The 26,298-nt window shown below is 38.0% G+C and overlaps 2 protein-coding genes across 2 annotated transcripts; both read right to left on the bottom strand.

Annotated features, from left to right (window-relative positions):
* Window positions 1-3,375: 3,375 nt before the first annotated feature.
* LOC145018489 (uncharacterized) lies at window positions 3,376-4,109 on the bottom strand. The gene is made up of 3 exons (XM_078976370.1): window positions 3,959-4,109; window positions 3,654-3,866; window positions 3,376-3,562 (listed from the first exon to the last, which is right to left on the bottom strand). The coding sequence occupies exons 1-3, from the start codon at window positions 4,025-4,027 to the stop codon at window positions 3,509-3,511; spliced, it is 336 nt and encodes a 111-aa protein (XP_078832496.1). The 5' UTR covers window positions 4,028-4,109; the 3' UTR covers window positions 3,376-3,508.
* Window positions 4,110-4,627: 518 nt separating this feature from the next.
* On the bottom strand, window positions 4,628-6,640 carry LOC145015881 (uncharacterized). The gene is made up of 5 exons (XM_078974353.1): window positions 6,053-6,640; window positions 5,808-5,970; window positions 5,562-5,738; window positions 5,391-5,474; window positions 4,628-5,303 (listed from the first exon to the last, which is right to left on the bottom strand). Exons 1-5 carry the CDS (start codon window positions 6,376-6,378, stop codon window positions 4,749-4,751), a joined length of 1,305 nt encoding a protein of 434 aa, XP_078830479.1. The 5' UTR covers window positions 6,379-6,640; the 3' UTR covers window positions 4,628-4,748.
* Between the last annotated feature and the right edge of the window lie 19,658 nt (window positions 6,641-26,298).

The raw sequence follows: 26,298 nt of genomic DNA, 5'->3' as shown, positions 1-26,298 counted from the left end.
ATCTTGGTCATGTCCTGGTTAGCTGACTCCAACGACATACCCATGTTCGGAACATTGCTAGGGCAGCAAGCAAACAAACATCTACTGACCCAAGCTCGAATGAGGATAGTTACAGTACGTACATGGGGTAACCACGTTAGGCACAATGCTTAAACAATACTTCAAACAATAGTCCAAACTCATTGAAATAAAACTTTAAAAAACCCAAATTTTTCGTTAATAGGCTTCGCTGAAAAGAGCCAATGGCTCCTTAGAGCTTCTCCAACCATATAACACAAAAATAATGATTTTTAACACCAACCAACCTCTAAAATGGTGTGTTTTAGAGACCTCTATATATTTGAACTTCATATTTGGTGTTAAAAGGAAACCAACAAAAAAATGGTGTTAAATTTTGAAGGTTTGTCGGAAGATTCTTGGTTTCCAAAACACAAAAATGGTGATAAATGGAGGATGATTGGAGTTGTTCTTAGAGAAATCTCACTTCTTTTCATACTAGAAAATAACACAACTTCATACCAACATACATGCTCCATCCCGAAACAACATTTAAATGGGACTATCATGAATGCTAAAGTGTAGGGTCGTAGCCTCAACATTAACAACTTTTGTAATGATCCGAAAATCCAAACTATGTGTTATAATATATATCTGGTGTAAATACATGTAAGGATGAACCCAAGTGGTGAAATGTTAACATTTTTGGTAATGTAATATATATATCTTTCTTCTTATTGCTTTATAAGACATCGTATAACTTTAGGCAAAATACTATTGAATACAAGTTGTAGTTCACTCTGACATGGTCGCGTGGACATAAAGTTTGCGAAAATCCAAGTTCGTATGAAAACATTATGGTCGTCCGAAGTTGAGACAAAAATTATTGGGAAGATTTGATGCGTCTGAAATGGGGACACGACGTGTCTCCATTGACTTTGCAAAAAAAAAAAAAACCTTGAGTTGACAAATTTATCCCGTTTACATACCCAAACATCCTAGAAGAAGTGGGAACGGAATATGGTTCAAAATTGGGGTTTTGAAGAGGGTTTCACAAGGGAAAGGCCGAAAGGGTAAGCGTTTAATTCGTATAAACCTTCAAATTATGTGCGGGTATTGGGATGAAACCTCGTAGACTCCATAACAATATTATGTTTAATTAAGTAGTAATCTCGATGTTTAAGCTCGAAAATATACATTGTATAATGTGCAGGTAGACATACACTTACTGTTTACCAATGGATCTGTGCAAAGAATTTTGTATTGTAAATTATGATTTGAATTATTTTTTGGGCTAAAACCCATGAACTCATGAGTTTTCGGACTTGCATAGTTTGAAGTAGGGATGAGATTTAGAACCGGAAAACCGGACCGGAACCGGAACCGAACCGGAACCGGACCCGTTAGAACCGGAATATATAGAACCGGGTCCGGTTCCGGGTTTAAAAATTGGCTTTATCCGGGTTCCGGGTAATCCGGGTTTGGGTCCATTGGGTCCAGGTAAACCGGGTCTAAAATCCGGAACCGGTTTTTGGAACCGGAACCACTTTTAGGGCCGGAACCACTTTTTGTGAAACGTTTACAAGATGTATATCTTATTCGTTTCAACTCCAATTGACATACGGTTTTTTCCAACATGTAGTTTAGAGTTTGTACATGATTCTAGACTATAAATTTTTCATTTTTAGTTTTATATTCATTGACTTACAGTCCTCAAAAGTTGAGATACCAAAGCTGAAAGTTTTTAGTTTTTTAGTTTTTTTGTATTCGGTGAAAGTTTTAAAGCATGCATATCTAATTCGTTTGAAGTCGGATTGACATGTGGTTTTTTTTCAACTTCTAGTTTACAGTTTGTGCATGAGTTTAGACTATAATTTTGTCATTTTTGGTTTAACATTCAATGATTTACAGTCCTCCGAAGTCGGGATATCAAAACTGAAAATGTTTTTGTACTTTGTATTATGTGAAAATATTAACACAGGTATATCTCATTCGTTTAAATTCGGATTGACATGCGGATTTTTCCAGAGTGTATTTTAGACTTTGTACATGATTTTGGACTCTAATTTTGTTAATTGTGGTTTCGTATTCAATAAGTTACAGCCCCCCAAAGTGGAGATATCAATATGAAAATTTTCAAAGTTCAACCCACTAAGTTGTAAATAATTACCAAAAATTCCGGGTTTTTCGGGTCTAAACCCACTTTATCCGGTTCCAACCTACCCACTTTGATGTTTCCGGGTTTTCCGGTTCTATAAAATCCCGTTAACCGGTTCCGGGTTTTCCGGGTCCGGGTTTGGACCCACTTTCATCCCTAGTTTGAAGTTAAAAATGCACTGCTAGATAAGGACTTTGATTGACTTAAAGAATGTTGTATAATCCCATCTCTCTCCAACTGTGGTTGTAGATATTGATTTTGCAACACCAAAAACTGTAACTCTAGGTTTTTGTTAAACTAAATATCATGGTAAATGTGCAACCACAATATCTTAGTGTTCTGAAAGTATGCATGTTACATCTTACTAAAATTCTAGTCACCAAATGAGATAACTACAATAATTTACAGCCTGACAAAGACGTGTAACAGAATCAACAGAGGAAGAGGAATTTATAAGACGATCCTATATTCAAAGGAAAAAAAACACCTTCCAACCAAAACACAGAAAAAAAAAACTTAAAAACTACCGCTAGAAATAATCAAACATTTCAACCCGATGCATAGCTCAATCCAATACAAAAGAAGAAAGATACGTCATGCTAGAAAACAAATCATATCATGCAATGCAAAGTCAACAGCCTAATGAAGGCAAAAATACTGCAAGAAACAACATTCCAAGTATGAATCGCATACCCTTGCATGCTAAAAAAGGTTGATAAATCCCAAAGTACTTTAGCCTTAGTAGACAAAGTATTTAAGGATCAAATCCTACAAGGAATTGAAGGGTCTACATTGACAACATGGTCATCAATAGCAAAGTCGAGCAAAGCTTACAAAGTGACATCAAACAAATGTTCGCCACAACAAAACACTCAAATAAACTCCACCCTTAAAATGCACCAAAACTGAAATACTATTTTCAATTGTTTAGATTAATAAATTCTTCATGCCATTACAAAAAATTAAACAGTTTGTAGATTTAAACTCTACAAGTCAAGCTTACTAATATCAAAGATATGCATATCTTGAAATGACTCAACTCTTATAAACTGATTCACACCAATATGTCTTTAAATATAAGTGCAAGAAATTACAGAAGTTTATAAACACAAACCAACAGGGCAACACGTTTAATCATATGGACATAGATAGAGAGAGCAACTGATCTAAAATTCTTGCAAGCAATAATGGCAATTGAGTTTATGTTGTGCAAGTAAAGATTTAAAGCAAAACTTTGTTAAATTTAAACCCGAGTACAAAATCTCAAACACTGGAAAAATGAAATAGAGAAAACGACTATTGATAACAATCCCGGAGTTTGTGAAAGAACCATTACATACTAAAACAGAATACCTAGTCAAACAAGCTGAATCCCATATCATCATCACTCTCTTCCTTTGCTTCTTCCTGAAAACAAATCAAACCAGAACAAATTTATTAAACAACCTTATATCAATCGAATAAAGTAAAGCAGCGAAAACATAGGGAAATCACATACCTTCTTCTCTTCAGCTGCAGGAGCCGCGGCTGCTGGAGCAGCACCGCCACCGGCTGGAGCAGCAACGGCAACAGCACCAGCACCTCCTCCAGCACCGATGTTCATGATGAGGTCGTCGAGGTTCTTCTTCTCACACATCTTGGTGAAGAGACCAGGCCAGTAAGATTCAATGTTCACATTTGCTGCCTTTACTAGGGTAGCAATCTTCTCGGACTACAATCAACGTGAAAAGAAAAAAGGGAAATCAGAGAGACGAAATCAAACACAAATCAAAGGAGAAATAAGCATTCAGCAAGTGAATTTACAGTGATTGCGATATTGTCGTCGTAAAGAATACAGCAGGCATAGGTACAAGCAAGCTCGCTGACCGACATCGCTACAATAATCTGTTGCTCCTGCCGCCGCGAATTTTCTGATCGAGAGAATGAATAAGCGTTGAAGGAAAAGAGAAAGTGTGCGTTAAGTAGGTTGAGATTTAGGGTACAGAACTACAGATTCTACTGGGCTTCGCAAAAAGAGATACATTTTGGAGCTCGATAAACCTTTATAGGCCCAAAACATTCAAATCTCAAAACTCATGTTTTGTGAGAAAAAAAAAAAAAAAAAACAAATGTATTTCTTCTTTATATAACTTTTTAACCAACATAATTCAAATTATTCAAACCTTATGGTCCTTGTATTGAATACTAATCAAGGTATGAGCGTGATAAAACAACAATTGCAATTTGCAACCAACAAAACCAAAATGATTCACATAATAAACAATTTCATGTTATGAACTTTTAACATTTTCTTTTCAAAACTAAAAGGGAAGGAAGGTTTTAAGAGGACATATAACATTTTTATGGGCAAAACTTCAACTCAATTACTTTATTTCCATGGTGAAATACATTCAACAATTGACGAACTCCACACATGATTTTTCTTATTTTTTACTTAAACTTTCGTTATAGGTTCCAAAAAAAAAATCCACATATTGGTAAGTATGTTACATATCATGAACATTTTGATTACACACTACTCTATACATTGTATACCCTCATTTGTTATCAAGAATCTACCAAATTATAACAACTTATTACACCACCAAATCCATCACAACCGTGTCGCCGGAAACACCCGTCTTCCTAAATTCCCAAACCTCCTTGCAACCCCAACCACAACACCCTTTGTCAAAAGTCCACGATCAAGACTACAAGCAAGAACAACCACCCCACAAATAACCAAAATCTTTGGCAAATTCATCCCCCCTTCTTTCTCTATCTCATCTGCCATTACAGTATCTGCAACACCTTCATCTTCCTCACAACATTCTAAACGACTCAAGTAATTTTGATCGATTTTGGTACTCATTTCAGCCATGGTTACATGATGTGATTTTTTTGTCTTTGAAGAAGCTCTTTCCTTTTGGTACCAACGGAAACCTTGCTCGATTTTTCTAGCTGTTCCCCACATCCCTTGCCTTACTCCAAACTTTGCAATCTCCCATGGAATTCCCATGTCTTCATGATGGAAGAATATTACTTCACTTGCAGGTTGGTTGTTGTTGTTTCCTTTCTTTGAGTTGACCGATCGAATGAACCAACTTGAGTAATAAACATCAACGCGACGTGGTTTGTTCTTTCTTGGAACTGAAGGACATGGAACTCCCTTGAACATGAAATGTTAGTTAGATTTATAAAGAGACCCTTTTAGTAAAAGGGAATGAGAATCTTGTCTGACACAACTTTTTTGTACCTTTGTGACGCAGTAAAAAGATCCATCAAGTTCCCAGATTCTACGGCCGATTGTGTATTCTCTATCGCTGCAAAAGAAGGGGAACTGTGTAGAGATGTGAGAGTAAGTAAGAGCATGAATGCAAATGGTATACAGAAGTCACGAGAAAGATGAAGAAAAAACTTGACTCACCCTGCGTATCCAATGTACAACACTCGTTCCGGTCGCCGGAAATTCTTCCAGGGTGGCGGAGTGCAGAAGCATGTCATCCCACTTCAGACGTAAATCGTCATCCCAGAAGAAATCCCTCAAAAGTTCGGGCGTTGCGTCTTCGTAAACAGTTCTGCTGCAATATTGAGGAGGACCAGTCTGCGAATTTGGAGTAAATAAGCTAGCTTCTTGTTGAGAGTTAGCAGAAAATAAGAAAGAAGAAGGTACCTCGAGATCTCTTTGCCATGCTTGGCATGTCATAGTGGGGGTTGATCGGTCCATCATATGCTTCCATGGTGGACCTCCGTCTCTCTTCTCCACAAGATACCATAGACGCTTTAAGTCTTCATCAGCAAGAAGATGGTTTTCTTCTTTATTGATAATCGATGAACTACAAGTGAGATAAAACACAAGTTTACTCTTCGCATAATTGAATGGCATCAAACAAGAATCAGAATTTAAGATAAACATACCTGCAACTCGGGTTATCCGTCGATGGCAACTTGAAGGATTCTTTATCTATCTCTCTATCCACGCCACTAGACCTAAAACCATCGTTCGTTCCAGCTTGTACCGATTGTTGCTGAGGACTCTGTTTGGATTTTGACCCAACTATTTGATTCTCGACTGCGGGCCAATTGAATTTGCAATCGCCGAAGCTAATCCATCTCGGCTTCCACACCCATCCAACTATAATCCCGATAAAGAAAGCAAGAGAAACAGGACCCAGAAAGATCAACATCTCCACAAGAGCTGTGGGTGTTCTTAAAACCTCAGAAAAGGGTTCGACAAGATTCATGATTTGTAGCGATCATGAACATATGTGAAGAATTATGACGTGGGTATGCGAAAAGATTGATCTTTTGTAGAAAGAAGCGAAGGTTTAAGATAAAGGTTAGGGCAAAAACCTGAAAGGATAAGGATGTAAGAAATAGCAGAGAGAGGGAAATTACTCAAATTAAGGCTGGAAAGATGATCGCAGCCATTGAATTGGATAGAGGGGTGAGGAATCCAAGGTCGGTTTTGGTCTGCTACTGGTTGTGTGACGGAACAGCATTCAAATGTTAGGCCTATTGTAACCTCTCACGTGGAAGTTGGAATCTCCTTGAGGTTTCTTTGACTAAACCAGCAAACCCCCATGTAAATTACAGAAATAGTCCCTGAGGTATGCATGAAGGGCTTTTTTTAGTTTTTTCCACCCCTTCTTTTCTTCTTTCGCTGCTGCCATTTGTAATGTAATTATGATAAACATTAAGACCAACCATTTCCTAAACTACTATTAATCTCCTTCCTCAAGAAAACTCATCTCTCTTCTTCACCATAATCCCCCTTCCATTGGTATGCGTTGAGCCAAAAAATCTACACGGAAAAGACTTTATGATTACGATTGACTATCATATATTCTCTTCTCAAACAACTATTGATCAACAATCTAGCTCAAGTAAGATCATCTTCCTTCATTGATTTTCAATGCTAAATTATGGTTCCTCTACAAAAACTTATACTTATAGTTGCATATAATTTTATTATTCATTTATATATTGGTTACCATAAATATTTGGTTTATTTTCTAAATAATTTATTGAACAAATTACTGAAATCGTTCCTGTGGTTTGGCTAAAATTATGCATTTAGTACCTAACATTTTTTTGCACTCGGACCATCCTCAAAGTATGATTTTATTGCGTTTTTTTGTCCATATCCGACCTGAAAGGACTATGTTGCCCTTTCCAATTTATTTTTTACTTATTTTTATTATTTCTTTTATATTTCTTAATAAAAAACATAATGGGCCCACACCCACCCTTTGTCTTCTCACGTGTTCAAGACTCTTCCAATTTACTGGCCATTCATCACCACTCCTTTACTCACCTCGTAAATCATCGCCATCTCCGGCGAGACCAAAAATCCGATGAACACCACACGTCATCATCCGCCAGCCGCCACTATCATCTTTTCCTCCTAAATTGGTAAACCCTCATCATTAACCTAACATGCACCCTTACTATGCTTTTCCCTTCTCGTTCCTCCATTGCACTGCCGATGAAGATCTTAAATCGAAAATTAAAGTTCTGCAATACAAGATCATGGACTCAAATCGAAGATCTGCAATGTAATATAAGTTATGGAACTCAAATCGGATATCTTCCTTGAACTTGTATCTTAAATCTCCCACCATCATCATCGTCTTATTGAAATTAGAGTCGTCGCCACCATAATGTTACTAAAACATGTGATTTTCTGAAATAGGAGGCACCACCACCATCTCCTTATGTGAATCAAGCCATCACCTCATCGCTTCTGAAAATCGCCAGTTCTTCGACCAATGTCGTTACGCTTGGACTTTCTTATTTGAAATTTCTTATGTATGGTTAACGGATCTGATCAGAGCATCCTTCGCCTTTTCAACTTTTTCGGGGACTGGATATGACCGGATGAGTTTATTAACCGGGGCCGAGATTTATCAGTAGTCGACACTCAGTTAATTGATGATCTGTTGATCAAATCAAATTACACAGATCGACAAATTAGAGGTCGATGTTAGTGTTTTCAGATGGATGATTAGCTTTTCATTGATTCATCGAATAGTTAGTTGTTCATGATTTTTTGTTTGATTTTGATTTTGGTTACAGGTTACAGGTTTTTTTTGGTTGGATTTCAGGTTTTGATTGTCATTACATGAAGTTTGCTTTTTTTTTTTGGTTCAAATTTAATTGATTTTGTGTGGTGACTGGTGGTGGTTTTCTGAGGTGAATGGTGGTGATGTTGGGAGGTTAACGGAGGTGCTATCAGAGGTTATGTTGGTGGTTGATCAGAGGTTGACGGAGAGGAAGGGTGGAGGGGAAGGGAATGGAGGAGTGTATGTGTTGTGACATCCCCAAAATCACGGCCAGAAAAGACCGATTTTGTTTATGCTTTATGAAAATCAGAGTACTTCATTTTATAAAAAGGTTGCGGAATTTGTTCCCAGAAAAACACGATAAATACGTTATTAAAACATTTTCGAAGAAACGTATTTTTATTCATCTTAAAACGTTTGGGATGTCATCGTTAATACAGAAACATAAGCATAAATAGAACTTACAATTATTTACACTAGTGATCTACATCTCTTTAAATCTCTCAGTGTAATATCACTTCATATCGCCACCTGTGATGTAAATAAACTGAGTGGGTCAGGTTGGGAAACCTGGTGAGTACATAGGGTTTTCAACCCACAATAATATAATTGTTATGTTCAATCAGCAAACAATTAACCCAATTACCCATCCCCGTTATCTTCTTTACTCCTAAGAGTCATCTATCCTGCATTCGTTTATTCCAGAGTCCCTTACTTCCAGGGTTATAGGACTGGCACTAAATCCATAACTGCCAATGTTCGTTCATAAAGCACTAATTCCATAGCTGCTATAGTCTATTCATCGGGTACTAAATCCATAGCTACCAGTCTTTATCTAATAGGTACTAAGTCCATAGCTACCAATGTTCAACAGGTACTAAGTCCATAGCTACCAATTCCTACAGGTACTAAATCCATAGCTACCAGTCTTTATCTAATAGGTACTAAGTCCATAGCTACCAATGTTCAACAGGTACTAAGTCCATAGCTACCAACGTCTAACAGGTACTAAGTCCATAGCTACCGGTGTTTGTCCCACAGGCACTAAGTCTATAGCTGCCAATGTATACTCACGTCATCTTCTATCTCTCATCATTTGTCTACCCATCATCATACCCAACATATTCGTATATATAAAATACGTATACAGTTAAAATCCTTTAAAACATGTATAAAACGTTCATCCAGCATAGACAGCAAGTATTCAGATAATATGCACACATAGCACGTAGTTTATATAAAATACTTCATATCTATGTGTAAGATGAAAGGGACTATGCACTCACTTGATAGGTGGTGACTCAACACTCGGACAGCGCTTCGATACTCTCAACACAATTTCCTTCGATAAAACCTAGTATCAATACCACTAGGGTTTAGTCTAACGATAACCGCGACAAACTAATAGTCTGACTATTATTATTATTATATAAGCGTTAAATAACACTCAATATAACTCATAATAATAGCCCAAATACTCATTATAAGTTCCTAATAATGTTACTATATTAAAACATAAGCTATACTAAAGATAGCGTAGGCATAGTTCACTTACAGCGGGTTTTTCTCGAAAACCGGGCTTCGCTGGAGCAGCGTTTCCGAGCCGAAAGACCCTTTTTCTCGGGACTCCGAGAGCCTCGGGGCTTCCTTCGGGTGCTAGGGGTTTACCTAGGCTTTTAGGGGGGGTTAGGGGGCTAGAGAGAGAGTCTAGAGAGAGAAAGAATAGTTTAGGAAGGTGTGAAGAATGAGGGAACCCGACACCTCTATTTATAGGGGTGCTGACTGGTCTACTCGCCGAGTAGGGGGGACCTACTCACCGATTTGGTCCATGTGGTGGCCTTCTGGTGGTGCCACGTGTCCAATTCTGGTGGTGCCACGTCACCCCCTATCGCGTATCAGCCCTCAAACTTAGAAAAATCATAACTTTCGCATACGAGCTCCGTTTTCGACGTTCTTTATATCCACGCGTAGGTAAAATCAAGATATACAATTTTTGTTTAGACTCCGTCGGCTAATTCTCGACCGATCTCAAATTTAACAGTAGGAGGCGTTTAGACTGTTAAATGACCGCGAAGAGTTCATAACTCCTTCATACGGACTCCGTTTTCGTCTGTCTTTTTACCGTTGAGTTCCTATGAATGAGATCTTCAACTCTCATTTAGGTCGCGTAATCCAAAAACCGCTCGAACTAAAATTCGAGTTTCGGACTGTACACTGCTAAGCCGAATCTTAGAAAAATCATAACTTCCTCATACGAAGTCAGATTTGGGCGTTCTTTTTATCGACGCTCTTAGTTTAACATATTCTACGAATTTCATTTAGATCACTAAGACTAAAAAGTCCTCCATCGTAAATTCACTATTTACGCTTCCTGGTGTCGTGCCGGTTCCGTCGCGAAACTTCGACGGGCCATAACTTCTTCGTTATAACTCGGATTTCGGCGTTCTTTATATGTACGGAAACCTCGTGACATATTCTACAACTTGGTTAAGATTATTTATTCTAAATAATATTTTGTCGAAAAGTCATTTTTGACCCCTATTGCCTCTAAATTGACTAGCTCGGATCTGCGGGCGTTACATGTGTTGGAGCCATATATTTATTAATTTACTTTTTTAATTAATAAATAATATAAAAACTGAAAAAAGAAAAGCCAAAGGGTAATATAGGCTTTTCAAGTGTACGAGGGACGAAAAACGCAATAAAATAATACTTTGAGGACGGTCTTAGTGCAAAAAAAAAAATGTTAGGACCAAACACATAATTTTAATCAAACCATAGGGACGATTTCAATAATTTATTCTAATTTCTTTGATGTTTATATAGTTGCAAGAGTTCTCTAAAAGCAACCCAAGACAATTATATAAATTAACACATTTCAAACAAAATGTTTACATGGTTGTCACAACTAAAATTATCTCGTATCTAATGAAGTAATGAACCACTTCAACTTTGGAAACCCCGAAACATTATTCATAAAAGGAATGTTATGATTATAATGATCATTGTGTTGAGTTTACATTAATCTAACATATTTTCATTACATATACAATATTTCAATTTGGATGATGTTGAAGTTGGATTTTAGAGTACACAAATATGGCATAAGGAAGCCACATATATATATATATATATATATATATATATATATATATATATATATATATATATATATATATATATATATATATATATATATATATATATATATATATATATATATATATATATATATATATATATATATATATATGGGATGATTCTCCTTTCTCGAGGAAACCCATGAAGAAAACAAGGTTTGACGTTATTGAATTCAATGAACAAATTTTTATCAAGGCATTGGGACATTTCCTATTGCATAAAGAAAATTAAGAGTGTTTTATATGCAATATGGGTAAGCAACACAATTTTAGTTCAACAAATAATGATGCAATGCCAAAAAAAGAGGTCATAGTGATCATCCTCTAAAAAGGTTGGATTTTAATGAGGTGAATAAGTTAAAAGTTATGAATCTTATATGTAGAAGAGAACTTAAATTGTTTTGTTGAATCTTAAATATTCATATTTGAAGCTTTATAAGTAATAGAATGTAAATAAGCATTATGTTATGTTTTTTTTTTTTTTTGTTGCAATATACTTAAACATGTACCCTAATGTTGTGCACAAAACCAAAAACTAGGGAATCGATAATGAAAAGTAAATAAAACCATAATTTCCTTGATTCATTACAAAAAGTGTCCCAAAACATGAAAACCATAATATTCATGTTACTAGGGGATTTTTACAAACTAAATAAAACCATGATTTTCTTGATGTATTAAAAGAAGCGCTTCAAAACATGAAAACCACAATATTCATGTAATTAGTGGATTTTTAATGAGGATAACAAAGCATCAGTTGACACTGACACATAGACATTCATCATCCTCACCAATTTTTAACTGAAGCTCCAAAACTCAAACAGTCAACCTCCCATATGGAAAGGTCAATGTCTCACTCGGTAGGCCACTAGGTGGTTTAGTTAAACTAAAACATTATATAGATTTCTAACTGTAATATGTTTGAAAGTGTTTTATGAAATTAAACTCTTAAAAACTTATCATTATTTGCTAGCATCAAAAGGTCAAGTAGTTCTAATCCCTGACTAAGATTGGGAACTTAGATTGGGATTCACTCCAAGAATTATATATATATATGGAAATGATCAAATGAGAACACTAAAAGGTTGAGAACGCGAAAACAGTTCTAGACCAATCAATATATAAGGGTATATTAGTGATTGTATATTTAAATTAAATTAAAATAAAATAAAATCAATCAAATTCTTTTAAATTTAGGATCAGTTACCAAAATAGAAGGAAATATTTGATTTTTTATTTTTCTTATTAATGAAATATATAAAAAAAAAAACAGTTTTATCAAAAAAAAATTAAAACTAAAAAATTTAATTTTTTTTTTCTTAAAGAAAATTTTTTCTCTCCAATTTCACGTCTATTTTTAAACAATCAGATTATTAAAAAAAGTTTTTACCATGATTAAAAAATGTGTTTTATTTTTTATTTTTTACCTATATGTTAAAAAGATTAATCATTTCAACTGAATATGTGTAATCATACAAAAATAAAAACATATTTATAGTCATATATGAATTTGTTATAATCGTGAATGAATAGATGAATTAAATTATAATAATAAACGAATATAACACAATTTGTAACACCCAGAATCAGGAAGACTAAGAAAAGAAAGGTTAAGCTCTAAATCAAGAGTCAACTCGTCGAGTCTAGGGAGGAACTCAATGAGTCGGAGTGGGATTCCGGGTCATTGAGTAAGTGACCGACTCGGCGAGTCTGGTTTGGGCGAGAAAAACCCTAACCCTAGAGGTTGTACCCTATATAAAGCACATTATAACCCACCCTCAGCCTCTTGGCTCCCCTTTTGAGTTCCAGAAACCCTAGAATTGAGTGAGCCTTCATTATTTGAGAGAATAGAGCCTTGGAAGAGAGAATCTTGGAGAAGGGCTTGAAGATCAAGGGCTTTGCTGCAAAGGATTGGTGTAGATCCAGAATTTACTTCAGTTGGAGCTTTCATTTGATGTAATAGTCTGTTGTTTGGGCTTATGTACATCTAGATCTATCTTATGTTTGAGTTTTGGGCATTTTGAGTATGGATGAGATCTACTTCGAGTTTGGAGTAGATCTGAGGTTGCTACCTCAGATCTAGGTTGGTAATAATCCAGAAAGTCATAAAGTTTAGGCCAATAAGTTGTTGGTGAAGCCCCTTTGTCACAAACCCTAGCCCTAGAGTACTCTAAGCCTATAACTCCTTGGTTACACGTAAAGTTTGCCACTTTACGTGGGGGTTAGGCTCTAGAGGAATGGATCTATGGATTTGAGCCCCTGCGTAGCTCGAAAAGCCACTGTATGTAGGGCTGTAAACGAACTGAACGTTCGGCGAACCGTTCGTGAACTGTTCGGCGGGAAGTTCGTTTATGTTCGTTTATTTAATAAATGAACGAACATGAACAAAAATTATTGTTCATTTAGTTAAATGAACGAACATGAACAATGGTCTCGTTCGTTCATTTATGTTCGTGAACGTTCGTTTATGATGTTCATTTACGTTCGTTCGTTTAAGTTTATTTATATTCATCTATATTCAATTATTTTTTATTATATTGATATATTATATGTTCGTTTATGTTCATATATGTTCAATTATGTTTTTTTTATCTTTGTTCGTTTATGTTTGTTCGTTTATGTTCGTTTAGCATGTTCACGAACATAAATGAACGAACATGAACAAAGTAATTTGTTAAACGAACGAACATGAACAAGAAAATCTCGTTCGTTTATTCGCTCGTGTTCGTTTGTTGTTCGGCTAACTTAAACGAACGAACATGAACACGACCTTGTTCGTGTTCGTTTGGTTCGTTTACAACCCTAACTGTATGGTTTAAGAACTGAAGAGACTTGGCGAGTCACATGGGTGGAATCGACGAGTTGGATGAAGTTAGGCAGCAACTCGACGAGTTGGAAGAATAACTCGGAGAGTCTGTTGAAGATTGCCTTGGACTCGGTGAGTCTGTTCTTGGACTCGACGAGTCAAGTCGCGAAACCCCAAACCCTTTGAGTTAAGACTCGAATCAGTGAGTTGAGTGGGGACCCAGTGAGTAGACCGGGCAGGACTCGGAAATCAGTAGACTCAGCGAGTCATGGTCTGACTCGGCGAGTCGAGTCGCGAATGAGAAAGGATTTTAGAGCTTATGAACTCAGCGAGTCAGTAGGCTGACTCGACGAGTAGGGTCAACCTGGAAGGTTGACTGTGACCAGGACTTTGACTTTGACCAGAGTTGGCTTAGTTGACTTTTGAAGGACTGTCAGACTAAGTATCATTTTTTATATTGGTAGTTCAGAGAGCTAGAGGAGCAGCGGCTTAGAAGGTTGTCGGTCAGCAGCCAGAGGGTATCAGCATAGCTCAGCAGTTCAAGTGAGTTTCCTTCCAGTAGGAACGGGTATAAGGCCATAATACCGGCCCGTTTAGCTAGTAGTAGTTTCCGAATTTCGATCTGATGCAGTTTTTAGTATGTTTGATGCCTTCGTGGCTCAGGCGGGATTTATGTGTTATGTGTTCCGGGCTACAGCCCGATGCAGTATATGAGTTCATGCTAGTTGATATGTTTATGCCATGCTATGTTATGCTCAGTTTTCGGACTTCGGTCCGATGCAATTAGTTCGGACTTTGGTCCGATGCAGGGGACAAGGTCCCAGTCAGTTTTCCGGACTTCGGTCCGATGCAGTTAGTTCCGGACTTCGGTCCGATGCAGGGGACAAGGTCCCAGTTAGTTTTGGACTTCGGTCCGATGCTGTTTCTAGACTTCTGTCCGATGCAGAGGGCAAGGCCCTGGTTAGTTCCGGACTTCGGTCCGATGCAGTTTCCGGACTTTTGTCCGATGCAGTGGGCAAGACCCAGTATGTGTTTATGTGGTAGTTTGGGGGGGGGGGGGGGAGCTCACTAAGCTTCATGCTTATGGTTTCAGTTTTTGGTTTCAGGTACTCAGTTTTCAAAAGAGGAGCTCGGAGAGGTTGCAGTGCACACACCATAGTCAGTTAGCCTGGGAATGTTTTACTCTGATAATAAGATTATGTTTTGAATTAATACTCGAAAATTATGTTATGGCTTATGATACATTTTTTTTATAAATATGGTTTTAGTAATGTTTTAAAAGAAATTTTTAGTCGTGATTTTGGGTCGTTACACAATTTATAGAGAAAAACTACGGTACAACTATAATCATAAATAAATAAAAAATATTGGATATTTATATCTAGATTACACATCTATTCATAAATAATAACACAACAAGTTACAATGTAATACATATCTATTTTTTTATAATCACATTTGAATACAACATAAAGAAAAATTATAATAAAAATAATTAATTATTCATAAAGGAATATATATCATTAATCACAAATGAATACAAATCCAATCATAATGAACACCACTCTAATCATAAATAAATACCATAGCTGCCGATCCCACGAGGCACATGACAAAACCCATTGCTAACTTAGAGAGTCACAAATAAGTTCAAAAGAATTAGAAGAATAACTCAACCAGTCAGCAAAAAAAGCCTCAAGTCAAATTTAACCCTGGGAAAATCAAAAGAGGCATCAACCTCTTAGATTTTCCCCTTCACCTCGAACGCTTGTAGAGGAAAGGATGACAGAATGTGACTGAGCCAGAGGAGCACCACGGTTGGGATCGTGGATGATTTCGGTGATTACACCCTTGAGGTAACCATTGTGTTCTCCAAAGTCGAGGTTGCGGAACCTAGCAGGCTCCTTCCGGTGGTGAGTATGGGGCTTAAAGAACGACCATGCTCCCTTACGTTGTGCCCTAATCACACGCCTGATTTCTGGTTCTCTCTTACCTCTCTCTCTCTCTCTCTCTCGCACACACTCGGTGGCTAGGATTTGGGGACGACGGCAGGTTCTAGGGAGTGAAGATCCTTATATAGGGTTTGGCAATCGATAGTAAGTAGTAATATGGGCCAAGCTCTGTTGTATGGATAATTTAGATGGCTGTTACAGGCATCAAGAATCCGTAGACTAATCTTCAAGAGTCAAATTTCAAAGAAAATTGAACCATGATAAATTCGCAACAACAAACCAGCATAACCGGTGGTCCTTTTCCCCCTCCTATTTGCGATCAATCTGCCACCACTGAGCCCCCTTCTTTCCCTTTCTTCTTCTTCATTTGCTGCCAAGAATAACCACCGTGAGGTTCTGATTTAGATGGAGGGATTAAGACCGATGTACAGGTGAGGGAGGCGTGCCCTAGGTATAGAGAGAAATATGAAGTCGAAAATAGTGGAGTGAATGATGAAGTCATAGGTTTATAGAGAGAATAAGAGATTTTAGGAGTTGTTTAAAATAAGGGAATGATTAATTACCATGATACCCTTTTCTTATTTTTAATTCAAATTAATTGAATTTAAACATTTTAATAATAACAAAATTCCCAATTAATTATAGCCTTAGATCTAAGATAGTAAATGGATGAGATATGTTATCGCTTTCTCAACCTTTTAGGTGTTCTCATTTGATCCTATATATATATATATATATATATATATATATATATATATATATATATATATATATATATATATATATATATATATTAAAAGAAAAGAAAACGTTATTATCGAGGATTTATTACCCTACAAGTCATTTGGTTCATTGTCAAATTTTTTTAATGATAGAAAAATCATTCAAATACAAAATGTCAAATATTAACATTTTTTTTGACATGATTATCGTTATGAAGTTAAACTCTTGAAAATGTTTTTGGGAGATACCTTTGGTTTTTCTTTGTACACCTACTATAAATCCTACTATAATGTAACGTTTGTGTTTATGGGCTTGTCATTAATGTTGATATAATAGTCTAGGTTAACCTTTGTAACCTGTTTTGAAATAATAAAAGTGTATTATTTGAGTATTATGTGTTTTGTGCTTAACTATGTAACTTAATTGAATTAAGAATAAAAATAAGCATCAAAATGAAATATTATATCAGCTCGATATCTATGGATAATATTGTAGTAGTTGAAATGAGGTTTCTGAATATATAAAGAATGCCGAAATCCGAGTTATAACGAAGAAGTTATGACCTGTCGAAGTTTCGCGACAGAACCAACACGACACAGCGCGGCGTAAATAGTGAATTTACGTTAGAGCGATATTTAGCCTTAGCAATCTAAACGAAAGTCATAGAGTTCATTAAACCGTGAGTGTGCATAAAAAGAACGTCCAAATCTGATTTCGTATGAGGAAGTTATGATTTTTCTAAGTTTCAGCTTAGTAGTATGCAGCCTGAATACTCGATTTGAGATCGAGCGGTTTTTAGCCGAAACAATCTAAACGAGAATCGAAGATCTCATTAATAGTAGTAAAACGATAAAAAGATAGGCGAAAACGGACGTCGGATGAAGAAGTTATGAATTTATAACGGAGTTTTCCTGTCCCGGCCTACTAAAAATAAATAATAAAAATAAATTAAAAATTAGCCGACGGAGTCTAAACGAAAGTTGTAGAGCGTAGTCTCACCTACACGGGGATATAAATAACGTCGAAAACGGAGTACTTATGAGGAAGATATGAATTTTTGAAGTTTATTAAATATTTTCGATATTAAATTTAAATATAAAATTTTGATATTATCCGGGGGGGGGGGGGGGGGGGGGGGGAGTCACCGGGCTTATCCATGTTATGCCCAACGTAACCTAATATTACGCCCAACGTAACGTGGGTTTCAGCCCCCTATGAAAGGAAGTCGAGGCTGCCTTATTCCTTTGCTCATTTCTCTTCTTTCTCTCGCGTTTTTGCATCGTTTTTCGTGCAAGAATTATCCCGAAGCCCCAATATCATTCCCGAGCCCCGAAGCAAGTCCCGAAGCCCCAAAGATCCCGAGAAGTGTGATTCCCAAGCCGAAGCTCTGCCCGCGAGGAGTCCGGTTTTTGTGAAGATCTTTCAGATCTACCGAAGAATACTACTTCTACAATTTGTAGTGTTGTCCGATCATCTTCTGATCAAGTGAGTGTGTAGTTACCTTCTTCTAACGCATAATTATGAAGTATTTTATACGAAATACGTGTTATGTGTATATTTGGTGGTTATATGCGTCAATGTATATTCACTTTCTTCTATCTCATAGATCCGATTTATTCTCTATGAAATATGTGTTATGTGTGTAACACCCTAATTCTGGTTTGATATTTATATTATATTTATTGTTATTTTTCTTCAAGTTTTAAGGGGGGACTCGACGAGTCGGTAGCTGGACTCGTCGAGTAGGGTCGCGATTTCGAGCACGTTTAAGTTGGCGACTCGATGAGTCCATATTCCGGACTCGGCGAGTCCGCCAGTCTGGATGAAACCCTAATTTCAAGGGTTTGCACCCTATTTAAACAACTTTTGGGGCCTCAAGTCAGCCCCCATCACCCCTCAGAGCATCATTCTCGAAACCCTAGAGCCCTCTTTGCATTTTGTGTGATTTTGGTGTGTTATTTGAAGATTTTGAGAGATAAAGGAAGGTAGATCAAGAAGAGAAGAAGGAGATCCTAGATCCTTGAGGAATTTTAGAAGCAAGTAAGGTATATCTTGGCCCTTTTCTATTTCTATGCTTAAATATCCTTTTTGAAGCCATTAAAGCCATTCTTGAACCATTTCTTAGCTTAATAGTAGCATAGAGGACTCATGGAGTTGATTAGCCTTCGGATCTAGCTAGGTTTGAACTCCAGAAGCTTAGATCTAACACCTTTATGGATCCATTTTGCATGAAAGCTCTAGATCTACTATTATAGTGTGCTTTGAACCTTAAAACCTTCATTTGATGTTATTTACACGTAAAGTTGGAAACTTTACATGTAAATCAAGTCCCAGGAACCCAGATCTATTAATGGTATGGAATGGTTTCAAGCAGAATCGAGTATATTATGTTTGCATGCATGCGACTCGGCGAGTCATTCTTCTGACTCGGCAAGTCGAGTCGCGAGTCCCTTGTGTTTCCTTTTTCGAGTTATGCCGAGTGGAACCAGTGCGTGAGAGGTGGACTCGGTGAGCTAGGAGGTTAGACTCATTCGTGGAAGAACTCGACGAGTCAATGCCCTGACTCGGCGAGTTCAAGGCCATTTTCATACTTCAAGAACAGACTCGACGAGTTGTTCATACAACTCGGCGAGTCACAACTAGAATGATCATCTGATGAAGGAGAACTCGACGAGTTGTTCATACATCTCGGCGAGTCGGATGCAGATAGTCGGAGTGTTAATAGCGAAGAGGAACTCACCGAGTTTGCGCCTTTTAATCGACGAGTAGTAGTAGCGAGTGGAATCAAGAAAGTAAGAGTAAGAACTCGACGAGTTGGCGACCCAACTCGACGAGTCAGGTCAACTGAATGTTGACTTTGACAGTTAGGTTGACTTGGACCAGGGGTAGGAGAGTCATTTTACCCTCAGTATTATTATTATCAGTATTTGATTGATGGTGCTCATGGATATTGTAGCCGGGGTGAAACCGGAGACTCAACAGACAGATTCCGGAGCAGTCCTTTCAGCAGCTAGGCTACGAGGTGAGTTTCCTTCCAGTAGGAACGGGTCTAAGGCCACAATGTCAGCCCGTTTATTTAGTAGTAGTTTCCGGACTTCGGTCCGATGCAGTTGTTAGTGTGTTTGATGCCTTCGTGGCTCAGACAGGATTTATGTGTTATGTGTTCTGGGCTACGGCCTGACGTATTATGCAGTATATGAGTTTATGATGATGTGCGTTATGCTAGTTGATACGTGTTTATGCTATGTTATAATCAGTTAGTTCCGGAATTCGGTCCGATGCAGTCAGTTCCGGACTTCGGTCCGATGCAGTTAGTTCCAGACATCGGTCCGATGCAGGGGACAAGGTCCCAATCAGTTCCGGACTACGGTCCGATGCAGTGGGCAATGTCCAGTACATGTTTATATGTTATTGTATGGTATGTGGTAGTTTGGGGGAGCTCACTAAGCTTCGTGCTTATAGTTTCAGTTTTGGTTTCAGGTACTTCCGCAAGTAAGGGGAAGAGCTCGGGATGATGGCATCGCACATACCACAGCTTCATTCTTTATCCTGGGAGTTTGTTTTGATTTGTAGTTTGATTTGATACAGTTGTTTCACGACATTTATTATGAGTTGAGATATTTGACGTATGGTTTTTATGATATGACAATCAGTATATGATTTTATTACTATTTAAACAAAAAAAAATTGGGTCGTATTTTATACGAAATACGTGTTATGTGTATATTTGGTGGTTATATGCGTCAATGTATATTCACTTTCTTCTATCTCATAGATCCAATTTATTCTCTATGAAATATGTGTTATGTGTGTGTGCCTCATCTGTTATGTGGAATATGTATTGATTGAACATGCTATACAGGTTTTAAACTATGTATAAAAATATATATTTTTATCTACTAATATGTTGGGTAGAACATGGGTAGATAGTTGATGTGTGATAAATAGATGAGAGACCTCAATGTTGTTTTTGATGACTTAGTTATTCAGCGGAGTATGGATAACGACCACAGACTCCTTCTAGATAGTCTTGTGGAACGCTAGCATATTCATAACCTGTAGGCAGTGTTCTAAAAGGCGCGCAATGGCTTCGCCATTACGAAAAGCTTCATAACGTTGCTGTTAGGCGTGGCTCGCGGCAAGGCGTGATATGACGCGCCATGGCGCATTATGGCGTGTTATGGCGCGTGTTTTTTCGTTTGAGACACAGTTTTTTGCTTTTTGTTATGTCTTTTCAAATCGGAGATACAACTACTGTGTTTTTTGTTAACTTTTTGTTATTAGTTATTAATCTAACACTTCTAAAAAGTAGTTATATTTAGCATAAATTTATATTTATGTGGTAATATAATTTTAAATTAATACAAAATCACCTTCTTACATCACGCCTTGAAAAACGCAATGGCTCGCCATGACTCGTTAAGCTTGAGGCTTGGCCTTTCCGCCACGCCATGCCTCACGCCATTTAGAACCTTGCCTGTAGGTGTTGTGAACGATGTGTTCACCGGTGTACTCTATCCCCTTCATGGTTGCCTTTAGGATATCTATTATTGAGGAAACCCCTTAGCAGTAATGTTCATCCCGATGAAAATCCTAGAGGTCCCTTGAGATAGATGTTGTTTTAGGGACGTAAAGTGAGGATAACGGGAATGGGTAATCGGGTTATTGTTGGTTGGTGAAATTAAATATAATTTATTTATTGTGGGTTGAAAACCCTATATGTTCACCAGGCTCCCAAGCCTGACCCACTCAGTTTTATTTGTATTATAGGAAGTGGCGCAAGGGCATAAGATAGATGAATCATCGAGTTGTTTTGTTTACAAGTCTGTATATGTATATATTTGTTGAATGACTTGTAATGTTATCGTTTATGCTTTATATCTGTATCGGAACATGACATCCCGAGTTTTGATTGTATAATGAAAATGCATCTCTTGATGAAATGCTTTGATAAATATTATTTTATCATATTTTGTTTTTGGGAACAAATTCCGCAACTCTTTTAAATCAAAAGGATTTACTCTGAAATTATTTCAAAAAGCATAAATGAAATCGGTCTTTTCTGGCCGTGATTTTGGGGATGTCACAGTTGGTATCAGAGCATTAGTTTAAGCGAACTAGGAATTTGTAGGATTTCTAGACTTAAACTTAGAATGCTAAGTGGAGATTGCGAGGTGTGTGTCTGTTAAATTTTAGACACAAGCACTAGTTTATTTTTGGAAAGTTGCATAAAATGCTATTATGTGCTAAATGTTATATGTTGCCATATATGATATTATTTGTTCGGATCTATGGTCTGTTGCCGACCGGATCTGGAAACCTTATGTGTGTAGGATTCTAAGCGTATGTCTACGGTTTTAGAACTAACATATAAACGTTTCGGAGTGATAAGGATGATTTGAATATCTATCGTGAATGAGGATCTAATTTACCTTATTCGGTGTATAGATCAAAAATGGTGAGAACAAGAAGCGGTGTTGGAAACGCGGATGAAAACAGGAATCAAACGCCAGTAATTGAGCAAGCACCTGTTGTAGCAGCAGCACCAGAACCAATAACGATGGCTGGGGTGCAAGCCATGATTTGGGCTATGTTAGCCGAACAAATGGATGAGATGCGACATATGTTGCATGATAATAGGGACGAACCTATCATGCCTATTAAGGAACCTGAATTGATTCCCGAGCAATTGGAGGAAGGAAACAATATTCGCATTATGAGTCAAGTTGGGACTCAAGGAGAACGAAGGAACGATCCAGAAAGGAGAAACAACACGGATGGATGAATGTACAAGAATTTCTTGGGCGCCAAGCAGCCAAGTCTTTCTGGAAGCCCAAAGCCTGTTGAGATAATGGATTGGATCTCTGAAATGGAGGTGGTATTTGAAAGTTGCGACTGTAGCAACAAACAAAAGACTGTTTTCGCAGTTAGACAACTGAAGACTGGAGTCTTGAGTTGGTGGAAGTTGTTGGCAGATACTATGCCACGAGGAGAAGCCCTGAAAATGTCATGGGAGGACTTCTTGGAACAGTGAAGGGTGCAATATTGTTCAGAGATAGATCTGATTGATCTGAACAATGAGTTCCAAAACTTGAAGAAGGGGAGGATGAGCATAGATGACTATGCTACTGCGTTCACTAAGAAAATGAAGTTATTTCCATACCTAGTACCAACGGAACTCTCCAAGATTGAGAGGTTCGCCAATGGACTGCCTGCCGACTTTGGCCCGACAGTCAAGATGGCAACTACTCTGAAAATGGTTGTTCGAGCAGCTAAGAATGTGGAGGCCCAGCAGAAGGATAAGGATCTGGAGAGGATAGAGGTTGGTGAAAAGAGGAAGTTCGATGGAACTTCAGGGTCCAACAAGAAACACAAGTTCTTGAAGTCTGGTTCGAGGGGAGGTGGAGGCGAAGCCAAGTGGTGCGACAAATGTAAGAAGAAGCATCATGGAAAATGTGAGGTAGTGGCCACATGCTACAAATGTGGAAAGCCAGGGCACTATGCCAATGAATGCACCCTCTCTAAGAAAGTTTCTTATGGTTGTGGTGAGGAGGGACACATGTCGAGGGACTGCCCGAAGAAGAAGGAGGCAGCTAGATCCAAAATTCCGCCAAAGCCGAAGGCGAGAGCATTCCAGATGACACTGGAAGCTGCTAAAGATGAAGTTGATGTCGCTTCAGGTACCTTTCTCGTAAACACATTGCCTGCCCAAATTTTATTTGATTCTGGAGCCAACTACTCCTTTATTTCGCATGAATTTGGTAGGAAACTAGCTTTGCCTGTTGATAGAATAGATAATGCCTTATTAGTCGAAGTTGCTAGTGGCAAGTTTGTACCTGTTAGCCATCGTATGAAAGACATCTTAATTGACTTGAATGGGAATAAGTTCCACGAGGAATTATTGCCTATTGAACTAAACGGTTTCGACATCGTGCTTGGAATGGATTGGCTTAGCACCAATGACGCCGAGATATTGTGCAAGAAGATGATAGTCAAAGTAAACCCACCTGGGAAAGAGTCATTTATGGTGTATGGAGATAAACGCATAGTAAATTCTGGAATCATTTCATTGATGAAAGCAAGAAAGTGTTTGGCCAAAGGATGTACATCGTATCTAGCATTTGTGATCGATGCTAAGAAGGAGTAAAAGGCGATGCAGAGCATTCCTATCGTATGTGATTATCCGGAAGTATTTCCCGAAGATCTTCCCGGATTACCGCCTGATAGACAAGTGGAGTTTAGAATATACTTGTTACCCGGGACGACGCCAATAGCAAAAGCACCTTATCGATTAGCACCGACGGAGATGAAGGAGCTGATGATGCAACTTTAGGAGTTATTGGAGAAAGGTTTCATTAGACCTAGTTCATCACCCTGGGGAGCTCCGGTGTTATTCGTGAAGAAGAAAGATGGAAGTATGAGAATGTGCATCGATTATAGAGAGCTGAATAAGGGAAAGATAAAGAATAGATATCCGTTGCCGAGGATTGATGACCTGTTCGATCAACTTCAAGGTTTGAGCTATTTCTCGAAGATTGATCTTAGGTCAGGGTATCATCAGCTGAAAGTAAGAGAGCAGGATATAGAGAAGACTGCATTCAGAACACGATATGGGCACTACGAGTTTTTGGTTATGTCGTTTGGACTAACCAATGCTCCAGCAACATTCATGGATTTGATGAACAGGGTTTGTAATCCTTTCCTAGATAAATCTGTGATAGTGTTCATAGATGACATTCTGATTTATTCGAAAAGCCAAGAGGAGCACGACAGACACTTGCGAGAAGTGTTAGAAGTTCTAAAGAAGGAGAAGCTGTATGCAAAGTTCTCCAAATGTGATTTTTGGATTCGAGAAGTCCAATTCTTGGGTCACGTGGTCAACCAAGAAGGGATAATGGTTGATCCATCAAAGATTGAGGCCGTGATGAAGTGGGAACAACCAAAAAGTCCCGCGGAGATCCGAAGCTTTTTAGGATTAGCCGGATATTACTGAAGGTTTATCCAAGGCTTTACTTCGATCGCTAGTCCATTAACAACTTTGACCCACAAAGGAGCTACTTATTCTTGGAGTGATAAGCATAAAGAAGCGTTCGAGAAGCTAAAGAAGAAACTATGCGAGGCACCGATACTTTCTCTACCTGATGGAGTTGAAGACTTCGTTGTTTATAGCGATGCGTCTGGGGTTGGATTGGGTTGTGTTCTGACCCAAAGAGATAAGGTGATCGCATATGCATCTCGACAATTGAAAGAGCATGAAAGGAACTACCTGACTCATGATTTGGAGTTGGCAGCGGTAGTTTTCGCTTTGAAAATATGGAGGCATTACCTCTATGGCATGAAGTGCAAACTTTTCACTGATCATAAGAGTCTTCAATATCTCTTCGGTCAGGAATTAAATATGAGGCAACGACGCTGGCTAGAATTGCTTAAGGACTACGACCGTGAGATACTTTACCACCCTGGTAAAGCAAATGTTGTTGCTGATGCTCTCAGTCGGAAAGTCATTCTTGAAAGAAAAAGGCCAAGAGCGTTGAGAATTGAAGTTGTCTCGACCATTGTGGAAAGTATAAAGAAAGCTCAAGAGGAAGCTTCTGATAAGAATGACCGAAAGGAGGAACGTTTGGCAAAATGTTGGTGTTCGGTATAAACAGTCATGGATTGAAGGTGTTCCAAGATCGGATTTGGATACCTAAGACAGGTGGAGTCAGAGATCTTTTGATGGAAGAAGCTCACAAGACCATGTACTCGATTCATCCCGGTAGCGCTAAAATGTATAGGGACCTGAAACCCTACTACTGGTGGTCGACAATGAAGCTTGATGTTACAAAGTATGTGGTTGAGTGTGTGACTTGTGCGAGAGTCAAGACACAACATCAGAAACCGTACGGGAGTTTAGAATCATTGCATGTGCCTATGGGTAAGTGGGAAGACATTGCTATGGATTTTTTCACTGAACTGCCCAGAACAAAGAATGGTCACGACATGATTTGGGTGGTCGTTGATCGATTCACTAAGAGTGCGCATTTCATAGTAGCCAAGGAGAAATGGTTTATGGAAAAGCTTGTGAATTCCTAAGTGAAGGAAATTGTGAGGCTTCATAGTGTTCCATTAACGATTGTATCGGATCGTGATAGCTGTTTCACCTTGAGGTTTTGGAAAAGTCTACAAGGGGAAATGGGTACCAAGTTGTGTTTAAGTACAACTTACCATCCGCAGACAGATGGTCAGAGTGAACGGACGATACAAACACTTGAAGATATGCTGAGAGCATGTACTCTGGAATTCAAAGGTAATTGGGATGAACATTTACCTTTGGTAGAATTTTCATACAATAATAGTTTCCACTCGAGCATAAAGATGGCACCTTATCAAGCTTTGTACAGACATAAGTGTCGTACGTCGTCTTGTTGGCTTGAGGCTGGGGAAAAGTAGTTTATGGGATCGGAGATAGTCCATCAAACTGCTGAAAAGTTGAAAA

This window comes from Lactuca saligna, chromosome 9, assembly GCF_052625555.1.
Source record: "Lactuca saligna cultivar CGN05327 chromosome 9, ASM5262555v1, whole genome shotgun sequence".
Taxonomy (NCBI): domain Eukaryota; kingdom Viridiplantae; phylum Streptophyta; class Magnoliopsida; order Asterales; family Asteraceae; genus Lactuca; species Lactuca saligna.
Note: the sequence above shows the minus strand (reverse complement) of the source record. Positions and strands in the feature narration are given on the sequence as shown.

Coding starts and splice junctions, on each gene's coding strand:
- LOC145018489 (XM_078976370.1), bottom strand. CDS start 4,027: ATGTCGGTCAGCGAGCTTGCTTGTACCTATGCCTGCTGTATTCTTTAC. Junction 3,867..3,958: donor ACGACAATATCGCAATCACT/GTAAATTCACTT, acceptor CGTTGATTGTAG/TCCGAGAAGATTGCTACCCT. Junction 3,563..3,653: donor CTGCAGCTGAAGAGAAGAAG/GTATGTGATTTC, acceptor ATTTGTTTTCAG/GAAGAAGCAAAGGAAGAGAG.
- LOC145015881 (XM_078974353.1), bottom strand. CDS start 6,378: ATGAATCTTGTCGAACCCTTTTCTGAGGTTTTAAGAACACCCACAGCT. Junction 5,971..6,052: donor ACGGATAACCCGAGTTGCAG/GTATGTTTATCT, acceptor TCTCACTTGTAG/TTCATCGATTATCAATAAAG. Junction 5,475..5,561: donor TTGTACATTGGATACGCAGG/GTGAGTCAAGTT, acceptor ATCTCTACACAG/TTCCCCTTCTTTTGCAGCGA.